The 23,668-nt window shown below is 28.5% G+C and overlaps 3 protein-coding genes across 15 annotated transcripts in view; 2 read left to right on the forward strand and 1 right to left on the reverse strand.

Annotated features, from left to right (window-relative positions):
- Positions 1–9,026, forward strand: part of LOC117174120 (E3 ubiquitin-protein ligase SIAH1B-like) — a 29,056-nt gene extending 20,030 nt beyond the window's left edge. For 2 of the 6 annotated variants that reach the window (XM_033362896.1, XM_033362895.1), the window contains exons 2-6: positions 2,557–2,721; positions 3,549–3,687; positions 3,785–4,058; positions 4,246–4,486; positions 8,534–9,026. In XM_033362896.1, the coding sequence (XP_033218787.1) occupies positions 3,567–3,687; positions 3,785–4,058; positions 4,246–4,486; positions 8,534–8,851 (954 nt within the window). In that variant the 5' untranslated portion in view covers positions 2,557–2,721; positions 3,549–3,566 and the 3' untranslated portion in view covers positions 8,852–9,026. The other 4 variants (XM_033362892.1, XM_033362893.1, XM_033362897.1 and 1 more) reach the window with 4 other exon arrangements.
- LOC117174121 (coiled-coil domain-containing protein 28A) overlaps positions 1–16,908 on the reverse strand; it is a 33,049-nt gene extending 16,141 nt beyond the window's left edge. For 4 of the 5 annotated variants that reach the window (XR_004467262.1, XR_004467261.1, XM_033362900.1 and 1 more), the window contains exons 1-2: positions 10,468–10,698; positions 10,257–10,305 (exon numbers count right to left, since the gene is read on the reverse strand). Coding sequence is in view for 2 of the 5 variants with exons in the window: in XM_033362900.1 (XP_033218791.1) it covers positions 10,257–10,305; positions 10,468–10,578 (160 nt within the window). In the remaining 3 variants the exon portion in view is untranslated. Of the gene's footprint in view, positions 1–9,100; positions 10,306–10,467; positions 10,705–13,267; positions 13,496–15,272; positions 15,452–15,528; positions 15,630–16,507 lie in introns of those variants that run through there. The other variant, XR_004467260.1, reaches the window with a different exon arrangement.
- A 1,449-nt stretch (positions 16,909–18,357) lies between these two features.
- On the forward strand, positions 18,358–21,353 carry LOC117175245 (queuine tRNA-ribosyltransferase catalytic subunit). Of its 4 annotated transcripts, none has more exons than XM_033364930.1 (9): positions 18,358–18,393; positions 18,872–19,045; positions 19,302–19,493; positions 19,715–19,804; positions 19,892–20,045; positions 20,133–20,265; positions 20,339–20,500; positions 20,599–20,767; positions 20,849–21,353. In XM_033364930.1, the coding sequence occupies exons 3-9, from the start codon at positions 19,359–19,361 to the stop codon at positions 21,191–21,193; spliced, it is 1,188 nt and encodes a 395-aa protein (XP_033220821.1). In that variant the 5' UTR covers positions 18,358–18,393; positions 18,872–19,045; positions 19,302–19,358; the 3' UTR covers positions 21,194–21,353. The 4 variants fall into 4 exon arrangements, with proteins under 4 accessions (XP_033220821.1, XP_033220820.1, XP_033220819.1 ...); XM_033364929.1 differs by lacking the exon at positions 18,358–18,393 and adding an exon at positions 18,633–18,790; XM_033364928.1 differs by lacking the exon at positions 18,358–18,393 and having other exon boundaries at positions 18,633–19,045.
- Positions 21,354–23,668: the final 2,315 nt, after the last annotated feature.

Below are 23,668 nucleotides of genomic sequence, written 5' to 3' on the forward strand. Positions count from 1 at the left end.
CTCTGCTTTCTGTCACTTGTTTTCCAAAAAAAAAAAAATGACTAAAAATATCGCGATTTTCACAAAAAATAAGATTAACACATCCTTAAGAGTGATGGAAAATAAATACAGAGCCTATCAATTACAGTTTGCAGTTTGAATCGCTTAAATAGCTGTATTAGAACTGAAGATAATATAGTTACACATTTTTGTGCTTTTAAGCAACAATTTTTATTATTTTTTAAATTTCTCAACTGCAACTGGTTCACAACAGTTTTCCTCATACTCTTGAATTTTTTCAAATTTTTTCCATCGCCCCTTGTATAAGAAATAATGCTCTAAAGTTGCCTGTTCTTAAATGTACACAAAAATCCTTACTTTTTTACATTTTTTAGTCTGCTAAGCACAAAATTTTGTTTACATAAACGTCTTCAAACTCATTAACGTAGAACAGTTTCAGCTTTTAAATGACTGTTTTTTTTGTTGCGCTAGCATTTTTTTGACTGAGTTGTTAAACTTCAAAGGCAGATGCCTATAGTTTTCTCGCCGATAGTAAATTGGACAATTTCCGCTGTGTCATGTAATTATTTTCACCTTTACCTCAACTAGTGTTCCGCGTTCGATCGGTGACGAACATTTTATGCCCCCCCCCCCATAACCCGCAAATTACAAGAAAAAGCAAACAAAATTTTCAACTGTATAGATAAGCGGGGAAATAGGAAAATAAATGCATTCTGAAGAAATAATGTAAGCAGTACATTAAACTCAATTTGAAACGATTTAAATTCCTAACATTTCTAGTAAAAAATATTGCACTTACAAAAAAATGGATGAATTTCTAACCGAATAGATCAGTTTTCAACAAAGAAATCAAAAACCCAACAAAATACATGAGGTTTTAACCGAAAGAAATTATTTTGCAATGAAAGATCGAATAGATAAAATTGCAGTTGAAAAAATTAATTTTCAACCAATGAAGAATACATTTCAACAAAATGATCTCAAACAAAAACATATTAATTTTTTTTAAACAGTTGTATTTTTGAACAAAACGATGACGTTTCTACCTGAAAGACATACATTTTTAAACCAAAAAGAGACATTTTCAATTAGAAAATACCAATTTTCCAATAGTTGAATTTTTAATGAAAAAAGATCAATTCTCAACAAAAAATGACATTTTTGATGTTGGTAATTCAATTTTTAACTTGAAAGATAAAATTTCAGCTGAAATTATGAAACTTCAACGAAAAAATGATTTATTTAACAAAGTAATTCAGTTTTAAACCAAATAGTTTAATATTTAACCAAAAAGATTACCTTTGAAACAAAAAAAGAGAAGGAATTGTCAATAAAGTAGTCAAATTTGCAACTAAAGAGATGAATTTGCAACTGAACTAAGGAACTTTCAACCAAAGAAATACATTTTAAGAAAATAGTTAAGCTTTCAACAAAGTAGTTGAATTTTTATCTAAAAACGGGAAATCTTAAACAAAAAATATAATAGCTGATATTTCTACGGAAAAACATTTTTATATTCAATAAAAAACAGTTGAATTGCACTAAAAGAGACCAGCTTATAACAACGTAGTTATATCCTCAACCAAATAGATGCGCTTTTAACCAAAAGAATATCAAATTTCTACCAATATAGATGAATTTTCAAAAAAAATAATAAGAATTTTTCACTAAGAGACCAATTTCAGCCAAAACTCAAATAGTTAAGTTTTCAATTAAAAAAGTTATTTCGCAACAAAATAGTTAATTTTTTTGTCAAAGAGCTCTATCTTTGAAATAAAAATTCATTTTTAACAAAGAAGTTCAACTTTTAAACGAATAGTTGCATTTTTAAACAAAAAAGATAGATTCTTAACAAACATTGTCAACTAAACTAGTGAATCTTTTACCAAAAAAAACGAACATTTTTTATTAATGTAGGTACACTTTCAACCAAGTAGGTGAATTTTCAAGTCAAACAGAGAAATTTTGAATCAAAAATGGAATATATAGTTAAATTTCAAAAAAGAAAAAAAAAATAATTTTCAAAGTAAAGTGTAACAGCTGATATATCTTTGGAAAAAATTAATCAAGAATCAAACAAAATTTCCACCCAATTGTTGCATTTTATACAAAATAGTGGAATTTTCAACAAAAAGGTTCATATTTAGCCATATAGTTCAATTTTGTACCAAATAGTTCAATTCTTAATGCTATAAAAACATTAGATTTAAAAGCTGAAGATTAGACTTAGAAAAACGATTAAATAACGATTAAATATCTAAACGGTTAAACGCAGAAATTATTCGAATTATTTATATGTTTAACCGGTCAAGCCTTTTGTCATTTCTTTACGTATCAAGCCGCAGACTGACTTTTTTTAAAAAGTATTGTATGTTTTTCATTGAAATATATTGAAAAATATTCCCAAGTATTTTGATAAGTATTCCCCAATATTCTTAATATTCCCAAATATTTATAAGTATTCTTCGACAATGTATTCATGGCACACACGAACTGAGATTTAACAACCCCTTGGTTTTTGCAAATCATTCAAAAATAATATATTTGTTTGAGCAGAAAAAATTACTCACAAAGCGAAGAATATGGATACGAAAAGATATGAGCATTAGAAATAACATCAACAAGAGTCAAAGGACCATTGACCGCCTATTAACACAATGAAGTAATGAATCATAACAAGGCAGAGGTTTTCTTAATGCCTATGTACTTCAGAGTAAGCAGGTACAAGTTTTCCCTCGGGATGATTCATCTTTCTAATAACTCAACAGAATCGTCAGAATCGTTAGAACCCCCTCAAATCACAATTCTGCATTTGGAGACAGTTCTCACCAAAACTTCAACCGGGTCGCATGTTTTTCTTTCGGTACTTATCCGTAAGCAGATTGCAAAGCATCTCGAAAATACTTTAAAGTGCTGAATTACATTTTATTTTATTGAAAAATAGAATAAGTGAAAAATAAGTTTTAAAATCAGCAGCTTTAATCGAGTGAAAAAAGTGTTTTCATTACAATAAAGATTTGAATCAATACATAATGATGGGAATTTTTAAGCAATGGGTGAGGCAAGATTATTCTCTATTGCATTTGAATTAAAAAAATTAGTGAAAAGATAAAATACATTTGCACTGAAGAAAAAGAAGCGTACGGACCAATTTAAATTTGAATAGCAATTATTTCTTTAAATATTATAATTTTTCGAAATATGGAAACTTTAACTCATTAAACTTTGAAATTATTCTAAGACTACAAAGTGCCTTTTTCAAGCTATTTTTTCCATTACAGCGTGTTTGGTTCTTTAAAAAATAATGTTATAAATTTTATATTTCCATTTATATGGAAAACGTGCAAAAACAATCTGCATTCAAAAAATTAATGAGTTAGAGAATCTTACCGTTTTCTTGTTATTAATTTTAATTTTACCCTTGAAATTTGTGAGATGCTATGATAAATTATTACAAATTATGCATTTTTTTGACAAGATTAAATGATTCATTAAGGGAATTTCTAAACGAGCTAGACTTGTATTTTCAAATAATCTTATTTTTTCAGGGCCAGCGACTGAATATAATGAATCATAGAAATAAGAAGAATCAAATATCGTCATTTCCGAGTTTATCTCAAATAAGATATGTAATTGAGCAATCACAAGGACTATCGTTCGCCTGTTACACGAACAGAGCATGCGAAGGTAAAAATCTTATTGAAGTACTAAACTTCATGAATTAAAAAAAAATTAATTTTATATAATTTTTTTGCACCTTTAAACATTTAATTAATTTTTGCAGATACTAATCGGATTGAGACCAGAAATTCTAATTCAAGGATATGTGAATGCTCAAATTGTACAGCTTTACCTAATTTAACCGAATGTGGCGTCTGTTTAGAACCTCTGCAGGGACACAGAATCGAATCATGTTCTATTTGTTCGAATTTAATTTGTCGGAGTTGTGCTTCGCGACTTGCTTCTTGTGCATTCTGCAGGACAGCATTGCCCATGCAAAGAAATCGTGCACTCGAAAGGCTTTTAGACAGATTAATTCTTCCTTGTAAAAATTCGAGGTACGACATTTTTAACTGCTTTTAAATTTGCATTTTCTGAAACATCTACATATAAATTATAAAATATTAATATACTTCAAAGCTTGTGTGTTGTAATTTCTCGAATACATTTTTATAATCTAAAAGCGCGAATAAGTATAGTGTTTACGAATTGTTGAGTAATTATATAATTTTTCAATATTATTAGGTATGGCTGTGAAGTTCTTTTGAGCGTGGAACACAGATTCGAGCACGAAGAAATTTGCAATTTTTCGATAATAATGTGCCCTCAGGGTTTGGAATATTGCTCTTGGCGTGGCTCACTTTGTCAAATCGCATCTCATATGAGAACTGCCCATAAGCTTGAAGCTCTTCAGGATGTTGGTGTCAGCGTCGAAATTTATAACTTTCGAAAAAAAGCAGAAGCAGTGGACGGTCGCCAATACACGGTAAATTTTATAAACTTCCAAAAGATAATAATATTCATGGTTACAAATAATATTCCAGACGCTGACATAATTAAGTTTTACATTTTTTCTAATAATTAATTTGATATAGTTGAAATATCAAGCTTTTAAGTTTAAAAAAGAACATTTTTATTTGATTTAACTACATTTCTCATTATATGGCCTTATAATTTGTGAATATTTAAGTCTAGCCTCCAATTTCAGACTTTATAAATATTTAACAATTTAATGGAAATTGGTGATTTGTCAAATTTCGACATTTCGTTTTGAAGATTATAATAATTATTATAAGATTATAACTTTTATTAAAAAATTAAAGGTTAAAATTATTAAAAATTTGCAGTTTTTAGAATTTCAAGGCGAAAAGTCACTTTTTAAACTTTAGCCCATAAGACTAATTGTTAAAACTAGTAGAGGACGACGAACCGAGTTTTTTTTATACTAAATTAATACATATTATATTTAATATTTTTTCTTAATGGTAGAAGTAATTTTTTTTATTTGTGTGACGTTAGGTATACGGAGAACTTTGCCAGTGACTACTTAATTAGTATTTTTTAAATAATCGGGCGAGGGGAAATCATTCGTCAAAAACTTTTACGGACTAATATTATACGGTAATAAAATTCACTTAGTGGAAAAGGTCAATATTGGAGGAATAAACTGATGAAATTTTATCATTTGTAATCATTAGTCATAAAATAAACTAAACTTTCAAAGAGCTTTATTTTGTTAACAATCATTGAGCCGTCTTAAACTGCTATTTGTTATTAACAATAATGAATGCTAAATTTTCCCGAAATTTTTTTCTTACGATTTCAATGCTGCGGTACTTTAAAAACAGTGAGAGTACAAAAAATCATACATTAAAGTACAAAAAAATTACAGATTCGTATTTACTGAATAAATTGTTTCTGGCAATTTTCAATTTAATTATTAGACAAACATATTGATTAATCTGTTAACAATTACAAGCATAATAAAAAATATAAGTCATTTTAGATAAGAAATCAGTGTTTTCAACATTTGCGCATAATATTGACGTATGTGTCTATATAAAATATATACAAATTTGGGGCATTCTCGTCTTTGAAAATAGGAAATAATTGTACTAAATTATTTCCTACTTTCAGAAAGATACTTTCCCAAAATTTTGTAAAAGCACTACATTTGATGTGGTGTATTTACTTTTAAAATTGGAAGTTCATTATTTTGAAGGCAGTTATTTTACAGGTTTTGGTACAATTACAAAAATGCAGTAGATATTTACAAAAAATTTCTTTGACGTGTACGTCTGAATTCTGACCAATATTGAGTTTGTTCAAGCAAGTCTCTTAGATAAAAAATCATATTTTTATATTGTAAATTTTTTATATTTATGGCGAGCAAGGCCCCCCCCCCCCCCCATTTCATTCAACATTCGAAAAAAATACTCTAATTTTTTATTTTAACAGGTATAATGAATGGGGAAAATCACTTTTTTGAGTTTTTGAAATGATTTTTGAGGGGTCAGGAGAATATGACGGGTAAGAATAGAGGGTTATATAGAATCATCTAATGTATAATTTCATGTATCAGATATATGTGTTTGACACCCCTAACCCACCCGCATGAGTCTCTTAATACTACCCTAAATATAAAAAATGTTGATTCCACATGAAATCAACCTTTTGAGCAGTGTATTCTTGTCTTTTTTTACGTAAGATTATTTATATAGGTCTAGCGTAATATCTATCAAAATTGGTTAATTAATTTACATTTATTTAAACAAATTGATTTTGCTTAAATTATTTTATTTCGAAAATTCCCCCTTTTCCCTTAAAAATTGTTATTATTTCTTTCGTGGAATGTTTATCAACATTGTTTAATTAATTTGAAATTGTTTAAACAAATTCGATTTTTAAAAATTATTTTTGTTCGAAAAATTTTATATTATTTAATTAATTTTTATTTATGTAAACAAATTCCATTTGTTTAAAAGTTTTTTTTTCTAAAAATTCGTCGAACTTCCAGTTTATTACCTTTGATAACATACATTTATTTTATAATATTTTCCAATTGTATAAACAATCAATTATTGTTTATTTTCAAAAAGCTTTAATTAGTTTAAACAATCATTTTTCCACAAAATTTGTAATTTTTTAAAAACTGTTTTAACAATAAATTCTTAACAGGCACATACAATATTCGAATACATTTTGAAACATATTTGACAAATGGAATTTTTTTACACTAATAAAAATTAATTAACCAATATTGTTCAATATTCCAATAGATGAACATGAATCATTTATATACCATTTTTTTTTAATAATTGGAAATTAATGAACCAATGTTAATAATTATTCCACTAGACCAATAGTAATAATTTTTTGGGGAAAAAACAAATTTTCGAAAACAATTATTTAAACAAATTAAATTTGTTTAAATAAATGAAAATTCATTAACTAATGTTGATAAAAATTACACTAGACCAATATAAACAATTTTAAGTAAAAAAAAGACTGAAATAGTGTGCTCAAAAGGTCGATTTCACGAAGAATTGACATTTTTTGTTTTAAGGGTAGTTTTCAGGAACTCGTGGGGGTGTTTTAGGGGTGTCAAACCCATATGTCTGATACATGCAATTCTTAAAAAGCCTTTATACTTTCCCGCCACATTTTTCGAAACCGTAAACACTCAAAAAAATGGTTTTCCCCATGCATTTTACATGGGAAATTTCAAGTCAAAACCGGCACCTATTAAAATCGAAATTAAAAAAATTAGGGAATTTCTTTTGTTGGATTCGGAATTAAATAGGGGGATCGAGTATGCAAAAAATGCAACAATAATATAGTGTAAACGGAAATACTACTCGATATCACAAGTTATCACTCATCATTAGTCGATCATTATGCCGGAAGTGTACTTTTTTATATCTATGCTTATAGTGTTCAACCTTTTAAATTAACAAAGGTTATTCTCCCTATTAAAAAATCCCATATAGGGAAACTGCATGGGAAGGTATACAAGAAACTATATAGGAAACCATATGGATTCCTATGTTCAATTTTGTTACACAATGATTGTTTTTAGTATTGTAAACTATTAAAATTTGCATTGTTGAAGTTGAATTTTAATCGATGGGGAAGGGCGTATTATAAATTAGAGGAGAGTTTATGGGAAACCATATGGGAAGCTATATAGGACCCGGGCTCAAATTACTATATAGTTTATCCACATGGTTTTCTATAAATTATCATTTATAGGTAAAGGTCATTTGTAAAGTTCATCGATTAACATTCAACTTCAGCATTCAAAATTGTAATATTTTACAAATCCGAAAACAATAATAAAATTTTTAAAAATGGCCTTGGGGAAGCATATGTGAACCTAAATATATAGGATCCGGGCTACATAGTTTACTAGAATTTATAAAATGCCCTTCATGATCGCTTAACATTTTACTTCAAAATTGTAATATTTTACAATTCTCGAAATAATCATTGAATAAAAAAATTGGACATAGGAAACTATATAGGATCCAGGCTCAAATTCCTATATAATTTCCGATTTAGTTCCCTACATAGGATTTTTCAGCAGGGCTGAGCGGCTACAAGTTTCACATATCAAGTATTTATTCATTTTGAGCATAGAAAAATAAATTTTCGTATCATCTGAGTACAAGGCAATGTTGATAATTAATACTTTTATTTATGTAAACAATATAAACTTTAGTTAGGATTCCGTCCGAAATTTTACAAAAATATAATAAATTTGCTATGCATGCGTTAAATGCGCAAATGTGATTCTCCGTAAATAGACGTCGATAATGGCAACTCATCCAAATATAGTATTCTAAACCGGCATTTTCAACAAATTAAAAAAAGTGATAAGCCGTTAAACTTAAAAAACAAGCATTCTTTGTAAAATATTCAGACCATAAAATTTAAAATAACAAAATAAGAAAATGTATGCAAATTCTCTATTTATAAATTGTTTTAAAAATTTGTGATGAAATCTTTAAATAATTATAGCAATTTATTACAGATTTGTCTCGCCTGCCACGATCAGTTATTTTACGCCAAGATTACTGTCTTTAAGGGAAGGCTGAAAATCTCTTGTATTAAACTGGGGTACACTAAAATAATACAAGTGATAACTTCTTTACCAAAGTACGGGGTCTCGATCAAGATCCACGGTAGTTGTAAAAGTATGAAAGGCGTTTTACCATTTGAAAAGCATTTGTATGACACTCGCGAGATAGTCATCAAGGCCCAAAGACTCTATTCAAATGTGGACGATATCGATGAAAAAGATTTAGTTAGAATTGACCTTTCTATCAAACAGGTCAATAAATGTTCTTGAAAATGTCTCGCTACATAAAGTTTGTAAATTCTGTACATAAAATGGAACTTTGTAAATTGTTAGAATCTAAAGATTTCACATTCAGAATGAAACTTAGGTATGTAAATACACATTGGGCTTGTAAATTCTTTACCCTGTTATTACGAATTCTTCTGAATAAACCTGTATTTCTATATTCCGCCTTTTTTATTTAATATTTCTATATCCAACATTTACCAGTGAATAATAAGTAAAAAATTCAATTAATTATTTTTTCAGGAGGTACTTTTATTCCTTTTCAGATACAAAAAGTTGGATATCAATTTCACTCAGACTTCGACCATTTGAATTCAACCATTCTCAAGCATACAAAATTTTCCATTCTGATAAATTCTTTTATTCGATAACGAAGCGTTTAAATTCATAGAATTGTGTCTTTACATCGGTTGGTTGCACTCTCAAACATTTCATGAAAATTATTCATATTATAGGTCATTTTTCGCTAATTCTGGGTTTATACAAAAATAATTTTAAAAAACATATTAAAAGTAGTAAAAATTACACAGAAACCTTACTAGATGAAATTCAAGTTTAAACATTTCTTCGTATTACTATAAACTTTCAAAGGCATACATATTAAAAATGTAATAAAAATATCCAGAAAAAATATTTACAAAAAATTTCAAAATTCTAAAAAAAATGCCAATATAAAATTGTTATCATATTGTGCGAACTAAACATTCAGGTAGTGATTGTTTTAAGAGGCGGACATAGAGCTAACAAAAATCTGAAAATATGGTTTGTAGTTTTAAAAACGAAGTATTAAATTTGGTCGTCTCTATTTTGATTTTATATCATTCAAAATATTTTAAGCACTACTCCCGCTGAAATTTTGATTACTGCACAATTCTGACTCTTTTTTTCAGCCATTTTATAATCAGTCTATCCTGAAATACTATTCATTTCTGTGATTCGTTCAAAAGATTAGGAAAGTGATATGTTACATGTCTATCGGCGTTTCGGTTATTATTATAATTTATTCTTACGTGAATAATACGAATGCTCAATATTCTTGAGAATTATCGCTTTGCAAATCTGTACAAATACAGACTGCTCAGTTTCACTGTCTATAGTCCTATAAGATAGTATGTTTCTAGTTTAGATTGCCTCGGGATTAATCCAATCAATCGATTTTTCAAAATGTAACAAATGAAAATTAACATGTAAAAATCTGAAGATGCCTATTAATTGGAAAGTCCATTCGTCTCAAGATTTAATTAACTAAATTTTTATCTAAAAAATTTGTTTCAGTACAAATTCACTACTCACTTTAAGGAATATAATATATAAAAAAAGATCAGATATTTTCAGTGATTCAGTTCAACTCGACTTTTCAGTCCATTTAGTATTATTATTATTGACTTACGATAATCGTTTTTCTTATTATTGCCCTCGAGTTGAAGTTGCATCTTTATCTGTAAGAATAAAAAGAATCACATGAAGACCTTTGACAATTACTAGCATATTAAGAAGCGCTGTTTCGCTGAGCAAATCATAATAAGATTTATAAAGTAAACAAGAGAGTTTTAAAATATAGTTTGAATTTTCCGCGTTCCTAGGAAATTTTTCATTCTTACCTGAGCTTTTATATCCAGGTAATATTGCAGAGTGATTTTTTGTAAATAATTAACAAGGCATTGATTCGCTTTTACTTGCTTTCGGCCCATTGGCTCACCATCAGGCGTCATTGAGATTTCATTGAAACGAGCTTTCGAGATCGAGCTCTTGTTTCTGTGCGAATGTTTGTGTATTCGAACCACAAAACGTTTGGAATGAGAGTTGTGTCTCGCAAAAGGAGATACTCAGACGTTTTCCTAAAATTTGTCAAATTTTATGGATATTTTAGAAATTGCAGAAAAAAGGAGACAATGCAAATCTACTTAGATAATTTTTATTGAACAAAAGTGTCGATTAAATAAGGGTGTCTACTAGTGTGGTTTAAAATCACTTTTTGTTATAGAAGACAAAGATCCTCCCCCCCCCCACAATTTGGTTTTAAATCCGAAAAAAGAAATTGTATATTGTTTTTTCGATATTTTGATTTCAACAGAAACCTCTAGGCACTGATAATTTTCCATGCAATATATACATGAAACAAAATCACATATTGGACTTTTTTAGAATAACTTATATGGGTTTGGGAAAATTTTACGGGAAAGTTACAGCAGTAGTAGAGGACTTTCCAACGAAGAATTCTATGTATCAATCATCTGGGTTTGACACCCATAATACATCCCCAGAATGCTCCGAAAAGTGCCTTTAAATACAAAAATGTCAACTCTGTACCAAATCGAAATCTACACACTTCTCGAGAGAAAAATATCATGCAAATAAACGAAATTTCTTTAAATAACTGAAAATTAACTAAAAATATTAATAATTATTCCACTAGACCAACAATAATAATTATCTAAAAATAAGAATAAAGAGCTCAAAGGTGTAGATTTCGTAAAAAATAGACATTTTTGGATTTACAGGTACTTTTCGGGACACCGCAGTGGTCCAGTAAGTTTAACAAAATATATACTCTGGATAAAATTCCGCACCAATCCCTCGCAGCCGAATTTCAATTGCATTTTGTGTTAAATGTTATGCTATCAAACAAGTCGAAATAAATCGGATTTACCAATGTATTATTTTTTATCCTCATGTAAAACAGTAAAGTACAACAGAAATCAATAGAAAATTAATGCACAAATACAAATACCATAAGACTATATTATTGAAGCACAAATTTGACTATTATAAACAAATATACATTTATAGAACTTTTATAGGATTAAATGTTTTCTATTCACGAAAAATTACATTTAAATACTAAAAAAGAATTTTTAAACAAAAAGACTAATTTACTACCAAAAAATACGATACCCTAATGAAATTCAAGAATTTTCAACAAAAAATTTGAATTTTCAACTAAAAACTAAGAATTTTAAAACAAAAAGTTTAATTTACTACCAAAAAGACGAATTTTCAATAAGCCACAAGAAATCTCAACAAAAAAGTTTAATATTGGACTAAAAACATAACATTTTAAACAAAAACATTAATTTCCCACCAAGAGAATTCATCATCTGGAAACATACTAAAAACGTTACAATATTTACTTTGAGAAAAAATTCTCTAAATCCTAAAGGGTTAATATATAAATAATAATATACGTGTAACGTTACTTTGAACACATGCATAAAAATACACACTACATTTTCTTAATACGGAGCCATTCAACTGTTTTAATCTTTAAAGTATTCCATAATACTCGAACCCAAAATTTTTATCCACGTGTGAATGGTTAAATTTGGATTACTTAACATAAAACATTCGGAATATGTATTAAATTTCGCGCCCTTATTTTTATGATATTTTCAGACAAATATATAAATGTGAAAAAATGATACATACTATCAATATGCAAAATTAAAGAACAGTTTTTTCATTTGTAAAAGTAATTTTACAAAAGGACAAGTAATTTTTTGATGATGCAAATTTCTAGAGATTTAATTAATTTGTTCAATTTAGGAAGCTTTAAAAAATTATTGTAGGAAATTCTTAAATAACGTCTATTAATTGAATATCAAATAATAGTGTCACTGCAAAAAATTTCAATTGTTTTTAAAATTTTAATTAAAATATAAAAATAAATAACCGTTTAACTATAAGAAAACAAATTTTGTTAGAATATCTATTTTTTATTTGACAAAACTCCTAGCTTAATTTATAATTTACACCGAAATAAAGATTTGAGCCACATTTTCTTTCACCAATGTGAAGAGAAGGTAATTTATTGATAAAAAATGCAATTGTAGTAAATTATGCAACGACCTTATTCAAACAAATTTTTATTTTATCTTCATGCTTAAAATGCAGTGCATATTTCATACATAATATATGAATAAAAGATATTTTCCTGAGATTAGTGAAAATGATAAAAAGAAGTCTGATTTAAATCAGTCTAAATTCAATAGAATATAACTACTTTTACAAACGAAAAAAATTTCTAATTAAATTGATATTTCAATCAAACGAACTTAAGCACGCCCAAAACAATGGCCATGTTATTTCTAGGTTTTTCCAGGTATATGCAAATTCTCTGAAAGTTCCAGGTTTTCCAGGTGAGTCGACAGTATCACCCTGTGATATCTTATTTCTTTAGATAGATACTGTTTTTTTCATGCACGGTAATGGAATAATTGCATCTATTAATTATTATTCCAACAAGGAAGTTTGAAAATAATTTTTTATATGTCTTGTATTAGCTACTGTTTTTATTGACACTCGACAACGAAATAAAATAATTCAAACAAGGACGTTTGAAAATATGTTTTTATAATAGACCTTTAGCTAGTGTTTTCATTGACACTCGACAATGGAGCTTACCATGAAACGATGACAGGAAAGAATGGAGTTAAAACTAAGTGTGTGATTAAAAACCAAACGATTCCCAATGCACTGCCAAGAATTATACCACACATCACTTGAGAATTTGAATGATATTGTAGGTAAATTCTACTGTAAGATACCAGTACTGCTGCAGCAATGCAAAGAAGTATTGTCAACAGTCGCCAAAATCTTTCTGAGATAGTACTATTATTATTATGGTGCAATCTGTAAACATAACGACATTTTCAACATCGAGCTAAAGACTTGGACTCTTTCAAATAATCAGAATTGTCGCAATTCAATTTCAGGGTGGCCGTTTTAATCAAAGAATAAAATTCCCTGTTCGGAAACATTTTTCACGGTCAATAAAATTAAGAAATTCGAACTCTGAAGATTAACACTTTTCCAGTTCAACCAAAAAGATAAATTCATGTTATAATTTCCACTTTTACAAATTAAATAATCAATCACTAAACTTTAAACATTTTCAAAAATATATTATTTTAAGTAAGAAACATTAAAAATTGAAAAATACAATTTTTTTAACAAAACTCTTATTAAATTGGAAGTTAAATTATATTCATTTGAAATAGTTTTAAAATCCCTGAAGAGCTTCAAAATCTTGAGAAATCTAGAAGTTTCCTGCAATTTTTAGAAAATGTTGCTTATCACATGTAGAAAAAGATTTGAGTTATTTTAAGTTTTTAAAAGTTTCGAAATTAATTAAAGATTTGAAATGATTTTAAACAATTTAAACGAGGTATATTAACCGACAAAATTCGGTTATTCGCACCAAAAGTTCGGTGCTAAAAGCCAAGCCTAATTTACAACCAAAGGTAGATTCTTATAGATTTCAAATAAAAAAGGTTGAAGCTTTTCAAGAATTGTGAAAGGCTTTAAAAGAATAAAAACATTTTCTTAAGATTCCTACTAGGAAATTTGAAATTGATTCTACACGTCGAGAAATGATTTTAAGAGAACATTCATTCAAAATGAAAAATACTTTCAATTTTCCTAAGAATCTTAAGAGAATATATTTTTTATTCTTTTGAAGTCTTTCACAAATCTTAAAAGCTTCCAAATTTTCTATTTGAAATCTGCAAAAATCTACATTTTGTTTTAACTTAAACTGTGCCTATTTGCACCGAAATTTCAGTACGAATAGTCGAATTTTGTCGATACACATAATTCATTTAAATTATTAAAAATAATATCAAATTTTTTCTACAGTTCATAAGCGTTTAGTTGTTATTTATACCTCAAAACTCAACATTTTTAATTCCAAAATAAACGTTTTTCAAATAAAACAATTAAAATTGTAACTTTCAAAGCTTTCAATATTTGATTTCAATTTACTCGTCTTATATGAACAGTAAAATACTGCTAAATATTAAGTAGCTATTCTTTTTCTTAATTTAGAAATTTCAAATTGAATGGGTTATAAAAATGGGTTTACCTTCAAAATATTTTATGAAATTGCCATCGGGCTGTTATACTTTTTTAATGAATAAGACTTACGAATTAAAAATGTATGCTTAAAAATAAAAATCTAAAATGAAATTTTTAAAAAGTAAAATCGAAATAGGAGATTTTTCTTCTGAAAATTTGCAAAATTCACTGTCATTTCTAGGTCTCAAAAAATTCCTGGTCATTTCCGGGTCCAGCGGCCACCCTGTAATTTTAATTAATTGAAATCAACTGCGTTGAAGACTAAGTCGCAGCCTATACTTTGGAAGAGTTAAAATCAAAATAACAATTACGCAAATTACAAATTTATATCAATTAAATTAAAAAACTTCTATTGTCACATTCGTAATTTTTTACTGGCAGAATAGAGTAATATATTATGTAGTTTCCGTAGAATTTATTTAGTTTCAAATTTGATTGAAAACAGACATCTTTTTGTTATAAAAAGTAATATGATAAATCTAGTAATAAATATATTTACTGTAATACTCAACAAAACATTTGTCCTGAGACGACGAATAAATCAGAAAATTACCTGATGCATACGAAAAGTACCATATATGCGGTAAAAAACCACATAAATTGTGCATGGGATGACGGCATACCGTATTCAGAATAGAGAACATCGCGTCTCATTGGTCTTGCTTCACAAATTGTGTGTTTTAACAAAAAATTTACAAATTCATTAATGACCATTCCGCTAAAAAATACGATCTGCAAAAATATTATGTTTTTATATTTTCAATTATGCATTATTTATTATATTTTTTGTTTTTTGTTTTAATTCTTACTGTGTGAAGGTCTCGCCTAAAAATAATCAACGTAACAAAGCCAGTTACCACAGTAAATGGCATTAAACTAATAAGGGCCAAAAGTTTTCCAAGTCCATCACCTGAAATAAAATAATAAAAACTATATATTCCTCAAACTATACATTTCTTTTCATTTCTTCAAGTGCAATTGTTCCGTTTAAAATGTTTCAATTTCTAGCTTTACAAGAGTTTCATATTACCATACAATTTAATTTGTTTTAATTATGGAGTGTGCGAAAGAAAACGAGATAAATCCAGTTGAGTTAATTTCCAAATATTTAAAGATATATTCTAGCTTGAAATTCATTGATCAAAATTGAATTTGAAATAGGTTATTACAATGACTTAGGCAGTTAAATAAATTGAATGCAAAACAAACTTTTTTGAAATTTAATACTGTCTTGAAATCATTAACTTAATTAAAATGGATTTATGTACTTTTAAGTAACGGCGTTTTTCACTGAATATTTATATTTTATCGATATAAAATAAGAATTTTTCTTGCATATGGAATTAGGAGATAATTTTTCACGTGATAACTATTTTAAAATTCAGTAAAATTGTGTATTATAAGGGAAACGTGAAAAAGTATGAAAGAATACTTCAAGAGATACATACATGTTTAACAAATTGCATCTATATCTATATGTAATGAATCTATAATCGAAATATAAACACTCAAAGAAAAAAGAAACTTCTTTCGCTAAAAGATAAAGTTTGAAAATCGAATTGATGATATTCCAAACATACATAAATGTTATTCGCTTTCTCTTTAATTATGAATATTTAAATTAAATTTCAAATTTTTGAACTAATTAAAAAAATTAAAAACCTTTCAAATAAAAATGACAAGACCCTCAAATGTAAGTGTTAGAAAGCAGTAGGGGAAATAAAAACTAATTAAAAAAAAAAAAGAACTTCTAAATAAAAACGTAAAATTGCTTATTATAAAACTCACCCTGAGGATATTCGACAAGAGTCAAAGAAAGTGGAACCCATTCTAAATTGTCATTAGAGTGGACAAAATGAGATTTGATTTCGTGAAAAGATTCATTTTCTAGTGAGGCCATATCGAAATATCACCGACGTCTCGTGCACAGTGACATGAATGCACAATCTGTTTTCTAAGCGCTTTTCCTCACTTCTTATAGATTAAGAATTTCAGAAGATAACTATTTCCTACAATTTCCTAGCATCCTCTATTCTACTCTATCTTAATCACACTATGCTGGCTAAAATCAACAATGCTGATGATAGACAGTTACAAAAATCAAAACAATTAAAGCACTCGCTTCTTTGTTTATTTCACTAGCTCATTTTTAAAGATATAAGAGAAAAAAACTTATTATTCTGTTATCAACTAGATAGCCGTCGAAAGTAATGTGAAACTAGAGGACTAGAGCCAAGATATAACATAGATGCCGTGCGCCCATGTGCTGCCTCTAGGAACTTTGCGGGTAACTAAATTTTGTACGGGAGCAATGGAGAAGATTATTGCTCTTTCCCTTACTCCTATAACCACAAAATGTCCTCGACGAAAACTTAACCTCAGAAGCAGTGGGAGTCCGATTCCCTGCCCAAAGTCGAAAATTGAACAAATCTCTTTTTCTAACGTGTGGAGAAAGAAAGAGAAAGTCCCCAGAAGTAACAGATGTACACAGCAAGCAGATACGGCACCTCAATAGCGAACCTATTATAAGTTACAAGAACTAAAAAAATGCCATTGGTTAAAAAGAGATGAAGATATCTTGGTTAAGGTACTATAAAAGGCATTTTCACTTCAATCAACAGCTACCTTCACTTTGTAAAAGCTAATTTTTTGTATATAAATGTGTTCAAAAAATAGTTTTTATTTTTTAATTACTATTTAATGAAATGAAAAAAAGATCATAATTATTATTAATTACCAAGATATTACAGAAATAAAAGTTTGTTATGTGCATTTGATTCATTGTTTCCCACAGTTTTTAACGAAATGAAGTTAGCTGACGGTTGAAGTGAAAATACCTAATCAGATGGGAATATGCAAGCTGCCATTCTGGTTCCCCGCCAAATTCAAAATCGCAAATTGATATCGAATTATATAAATACACTTACATGATATAGATAATTTATTTTTTAATTATACTGAAGCATTGTTATCAAAACATAAATTATAAATAAAATTACGTGATATAATATATGAAATATTTAAATTCGACGATATGAGTTTGTAACCCACACATTTGCCAAAAACAAGCTCTTGCAAAAATTATTATTGCAATCGAAATTTTACTCAGTTTATAAATAGGCTTGCGCTAAAATTATAATCATCTGATTTTTTAAATAAATATTAACAAATAATAAAATAATAATAGACTATAGGTCAAACATTAATACAATACTTTTTCAGGAGTTTATTATGATAGCTATTTATATTTTACATCATACGTCCTTTTTATTTGCGTGGGTTAATGTGCGTCGTTCTGTAGAAAAACGGGTTCCTAACCTTACTTTCTTCTGGATGTCATTTCGCTTTAATACATAAAAAAATGCTCATAGGCAATTTAATTACATGTAAACATAATCTTCAGATCCCCTATATTTGAATTATATTGTGATAGTCATAAATATTAGTAATATCTTCGCATAATCTTGGATTTAAATTCGGTTTCCATTTGTCGCGTCTACAATTTATGATCCACATTGACACTCTTTCTCTTCGCCCTAGTATTCTAAACTTAATTTTAATTAAACTATACGACATGCTTCTCGCATTGTTTCCCGCGAACTGTCCAGGAACCAGAATGGCGGTTGCATATTCCGGTCTAATATGGTACTCTATCTTGGTCACTTTTTAACATGGTATGTTTTAGTTCTTGGAACTTATTATAGACTCAGTAGTCCTAGTTGGTCCTAGTCCCCAGTGGAAACTAGGCTAATGAAATTTGATTCTATCATGGACATAGGAACCAAGGGACTAGGCATGCCAGGGGGGCGGGGTGATGCAATGAGGGGGGAGGTTCGCCACCTTTTGATGTCCCGCGACAGACATGGCAGCGCCCACATGTTTATATTTTCATGCACAGTTTGTCGGCAAAAATGCTCGCCCAAGTTAGGATGGCATGCCTAGTCCCGTGTTTCCTATGTCCATGGTTTCTAGGAAGTAATATCTTTGGTAGTACTTCATCTATGGTAGTACCACCTAATCTCTGGTAGTACCTCGTGGTTTTAACTCGAACCATAGTTTAGGCAATTTTAGGTTAGGAATTATTTAAAATCTTTACAATTTTTTATAAAAACTATAAAAACTTCCGTAATTGGTTGTTTCGTTTTAAAATAGTTAACAGATTTGGGTTGCAGTTGAATGTTACCAATTAGATGGTTAAGCCTTCTTAGCCAAATTTGACAGTATTAATATAATAAAAGAGCTAAAAAAGTGATGTAAACAAATGTCACGAAGTATAATTGTGGTCCCTCACGCCGAACTTATCAGCTGACAACGTGTTTAGCTTAGGTAAGGTATTTATCAATTTTGTTTTATGCGATATCTATGTGATAAATTTAAGGATTTAGAGTGATCAAAGCAGCAACGATTTTTAAACAAAAATTGTTCTGCTAAATTTGATTATTTTATTCTTTCCTAATAATTTTAAATAAATTCATTAAATTGTTGAAAAAGGAGATTTTTTCTCAGTATAGAATATGTTTGCCCGTTTCATCTAAAAAATAAGAAGTTTTTGTTCTATATTTATTATTAATTTATTTTATAGATACTGAAGCTGCATAAAAATAACAATAACGCAGCTAAATATATATAGAATAAAATAATGGCGCAAATGGCACCTTCTCCCTTAATTTTTGAAATAATTGCAGAATGCAACTTTTCAAAAGCTCGAACTGGAATAATGACTTTGATTCACAATCGTGTAGATACGCCAGTTTTCATGCCAGTTGGAACTCAGGTTTGTTATTTTATTCGTTGATAAAATATTTCAATAATACAATGCAAATATTTTCTATTCTCATGCAAATTTTAATATAACTGAACAAGAAAAAACTGCCACACTAACTTTAAAAGGAAAATGGATATGGTTCATTATTTAAATATAAAATTCTTTATGAAGATCAAACTCCATGTTGCTTTTAGCAATAATTGATTGATGGAGTAATAATGTTTAAACAGGGAACTTTAAAAGGTTTGCTGCCTCAGCAATTAGAGGAATTAAATTGCCAAATAATTCTCGGTAACACTTATCATCTTGGAACGCGACCAGTAAGATTTTATAAGTACTTCAATTTCCATTTGCAATTAATAGAAAAACGAAAATTTAATTTTTTATAACAATTGCCTATATTTTAGGGTCCAGAAATTTTGAAAAAAGCAGGAGGTCTACACAAATTTATGGGATGGAATAGGGCCTTGTTAACTGATTCTGGTGGTTTTCAAATGGTATCATTGCTTCAATTGGCTAAAATTACAGAAGAGGGAGTTAAATTTAAATCTCCATATGATGGTATTTAAAAATGAATCACCTTTTTCACTGCCCCGTCTAAATAATTTTTATATAGTTAAATTCTTAATTTATTTATCAATTTAAAAGGAAGCGAATGTATGCTAACACCTGAACACTCAATTGAAATTCAAAATGCAATCGGAGCTGATATTATTATGCAACTTGATGATGTAGTCAGCACACTTACGACTGGACCTAGAGTAGAAGAAGCAATGAACAGGCAAAAATTAAATTGTAAAAAATAATTTCTAAGATATAAACAATGAAGTTTACAATATTTGCTTAATTTATAGAACAACAAGGTGGCTCGACAGATGTTTATCTGCTCACCAAAGACCAGATGAACAAAGTATTTTTCCTATTGTCCAAGGAGGATTGGATCCAAAATTAAGATCGGAATCTGCTCATCAATTGATCAAGCGAAAAGTGAACGGATATGCGATTGGAGGACTTAGGTTCGGTTTAATTTTTAGTTTGTTTTAATTTTTACTTTGTTCTTTCATATTAAGAAACAAAAAAACTTCTGCAAAAAACTAACAAAAACTATTTACAGTGGCGGAGAAAGTAAAGAAGAATTTTGGAAAATGGTCTATCTCACGACTAACATTCTTCCAAAAGACAAACCGAGATACTTAATGGGTGTTGGATTCGCTTCTGATTTAGTTGTTTGCTGTGCACTAGGTGTGGATATGTTCGATTGTGTATTCCCGACGAGAACGGCAGTTAGTATTTCAAACATCTTGCATAAAAAATTCTAAGACTATTTTGATTACAAGAAAAAATAATCAAAAATAATTTTTCAGAGATTTGGATGCGCTCTCGTACGAACTGGACAATTAAATCTGAAACAGGGCCAATATAAAAATGATAAAAGACCGATTGACGAATCTTGCGAGTGTAGTACTTGCAAAGAATATACCAGAGCCTATCTTCATCAAATCGTCACTGCGGAAACGGTCGCTTGCCATTTACTCACAGTTCACAATATTGCTTTCCAAATGAGACTGATGCGAGATATAAGAGATAGTATCAAGGCTCAAAAATTCCCTGAATTTGTTAAGGATTTTATGTCCACTTTGTATCCGACTAAAGACTATCCAACTTGGATTGTCGATGCTATGAAGGCTGTAGATATTACCTTATCTTGACGAATTTTAACCTAGTTAATTATGAAAATATACTTTCTTTACCGAAACATTTTGTTTAAAATCCTGCCTTTTCTATGATTACATTCCGGGTGGCTGCTGGACCGGGTAAAACCGGGAGATGACCAACCAAATCTATTTCAAACCAGGCAGGTTCTACAATTCAAGTCGCGGAATCTCTTGGGAACAAAATAAGTTGCGGGCTAAATAAGTTTTGTGGCCAGGGGAATGTTTTTATGTAAAATCGCATTTTTTAATTTTTCTTTCTTACTACAATAGATTCGAAAAAATGTTAAGAAAATGGTTTACACAATTTAAAATGTTCTACAAAATTGTCTACTCATTTATGATATACTGTACCGTTTCCGGAAAAAATAAAAAAATTCAATATTGCCTTGGGAAACTGCAGTTGCAGGAAGCAACCAATTATTTTAACAGTACGAATTTACGAATTTTTTTTCGTTGAAAAATGGTCTGGGGTACAATGGACCCCCAGTGTCATTTAAGGGTTAAAAAAACAAGTTAAAGGAATAGACATATGGGCGATTGTGTTCTTATAAATATTGATTTTTTTTTGTTTTTCTCGGAAACGGCACAAGATATCATAAATGAGTAGAAATTTGTTGTAGAAATTTTTAAATCGTGCAAACCATTTTCTTAAAATTTTTTTGAATCTATTGTGGTAGGAAAGACAAATTAAAAAATGCGATTTTACATTAAAAAAATTCTCCTGGCCACAAAACTTATTTAGCCCGCATAAAACTCACAAAATATTTTTCTTACGATAGTACAAATTCAACAAAAAATTGACATAAAGTGAAAGTGCGGTTTTTTCACAAATCGCAAAAATACGTATCGCCTAATTTTCTCTAAAAAAATAACATATTTTGTCCCTGAGAGATTCTGCGATAGTGAATTTATTTCTTGACCAGGAATTTTACACATTTTTAGAACAAAATCTGTTCAAGTTTGACTTAACAGTTTTTTACAAATAATTAATTGAATTGTTATATATGTTTCAATCATATCATTCCGTTTACAATGCGTAATTCGAAAAAAACTTTTATTAAACAAATTTTCCATTTTAGATCTTAATCTTCAAGTGTACAATCTGCATTTAAAGAATTTAAAAATGCCGTTTTTAAGACTTAAAGAATTAAAAAATAGAAGCGTTTGTAATCGAAAATTTTGGATAAAAAACATTTTTGGTTGATCAACTGTGAATATAAATTATAATTATTTTTAAACTTGAACTGTGCATTAAGGATTTACAAGTGAATAAAATTGATTGTACAAGACGGTTTGAAATAAGTTCGAAATTTGAACAAATCTGAACGCCCTATTGAAACTTTGTAAAATATTTTCAAATAACTTAAAAATAATATATTCATAATTATTGCTTGGTAAGTATTTGTTATTTTTATTGAACAATTTGTTATTACAAATTCATGAATAAAGACAAATTTAAAATATCGCTTCAGTCTGAAATTGGATATTTTTTAACAGAGAAGATCTACTTTATTGTCTAATATTTAGAAATATTTGACTGCTCATTAAAAATCATTAAATAGAAATTCCTAGAAAAATTCGAGTAAGCTGAACAGATTTGTACAAGTTCTGAAAAAATGGCCTAATTTAATAAAAAATATAGATTTTTGCAGATTTCAAACAAAAAATGTAGAAGCTTTTTAAGAATTTTAAAAGGCTTTAAAGGAATAAAAAACATTTTCTTAAGATTCCTAGGAAGATGAAAAAGGAATTTTTTATTTTTAAAAATTAATTTCAAGAAAATTATTTTAAATATTTTCAAAATTGTCAAAAATGCATCTGGAAGATTTTAAGGAAATATTTTTTATTTTGCAGGAGTTAAAAAAAATATTTGAAAATATTTTAGGAAAAGTTTAAATAATTGTTTTAAATGTATAGAAGTTTAGGAAAAATTTTAACTATTTGAAATAAAAATAATTGCTATTTTAGGAAGGGTTCAGTTTATAAATAAAATTTAACTGCTCCATTTTTAATGTTTCTAGCTTAAAATGATTTTTAGCTCAGCTTTATAACTTCAAATGGAAAAATTTTTAACTTTAGTGGTCGAATTTTTAAATTTCATTGACCGTCAAAAAATGTTTGCGAACCGGGAAATGAACGGAATTGTTTTTCTCTAATTGAAATGACTACCCTGTACACCGTAACATAAAAAAATGAAAAGATAAAATTACAATTTGTAGATCCAATTTCCAAGATGATGTCCTCAACGGCAGACGAGGGGCTGAGTACTTGACTTTCAAGTCACAAAGGTTAAAATAATTTCAAAACACTTCAAAGAGTTCGAAATTTTATAAAAATTTCAAACATTTCACAAAGACTTCAATAATTTCACAAAGATGACAAAGATTCAAAAATTTTTAATTCTTTGAAAGAGTTGATGAATACTTGTATTGAATTAGTCAAATCGAGCAGATTTAATTCTTCTTGATT

This window comes from Belonocnema kinseyi, chromosome 6 (assembly GCF_010883055.1).
Source record: "Belonocnema kinseyi isolate 2016_QV_RU_SX_M_011 chromosome 6, B_treatae_v1, whole genome shotgun sequence".
NCBI classification, from domain to species: Eukaryota; Metazoa; Arthropoda; class Insecta; order Hymenoptera; family Cynipidae; genus Belonocnema; species Belonocnema kinseyi.

Coding starts and splice junctions, on each gene's coding strand:
- LOC117175245 (XM_033364930.1), top strand. CDS start 19,359: ATGGCGCAAATGGCACCTTCTCCCTTAATTTTTGAAATAATTGCAGAA. Junction 19,494..19,714: donor TCATGCCAGTTGGAACTCAG/GTTTGTTATTTT, acceptor ATGTTTAAACAG/GGAACTTTAAAAGGTTTGCT. Junction 20,501..20,598: donor TATGCGATTGGAGGACTTAG/GTTCGGTTTAAT, acceptor AACTATTTACAG/TGGCGGAGAAAGTAAAGAAG.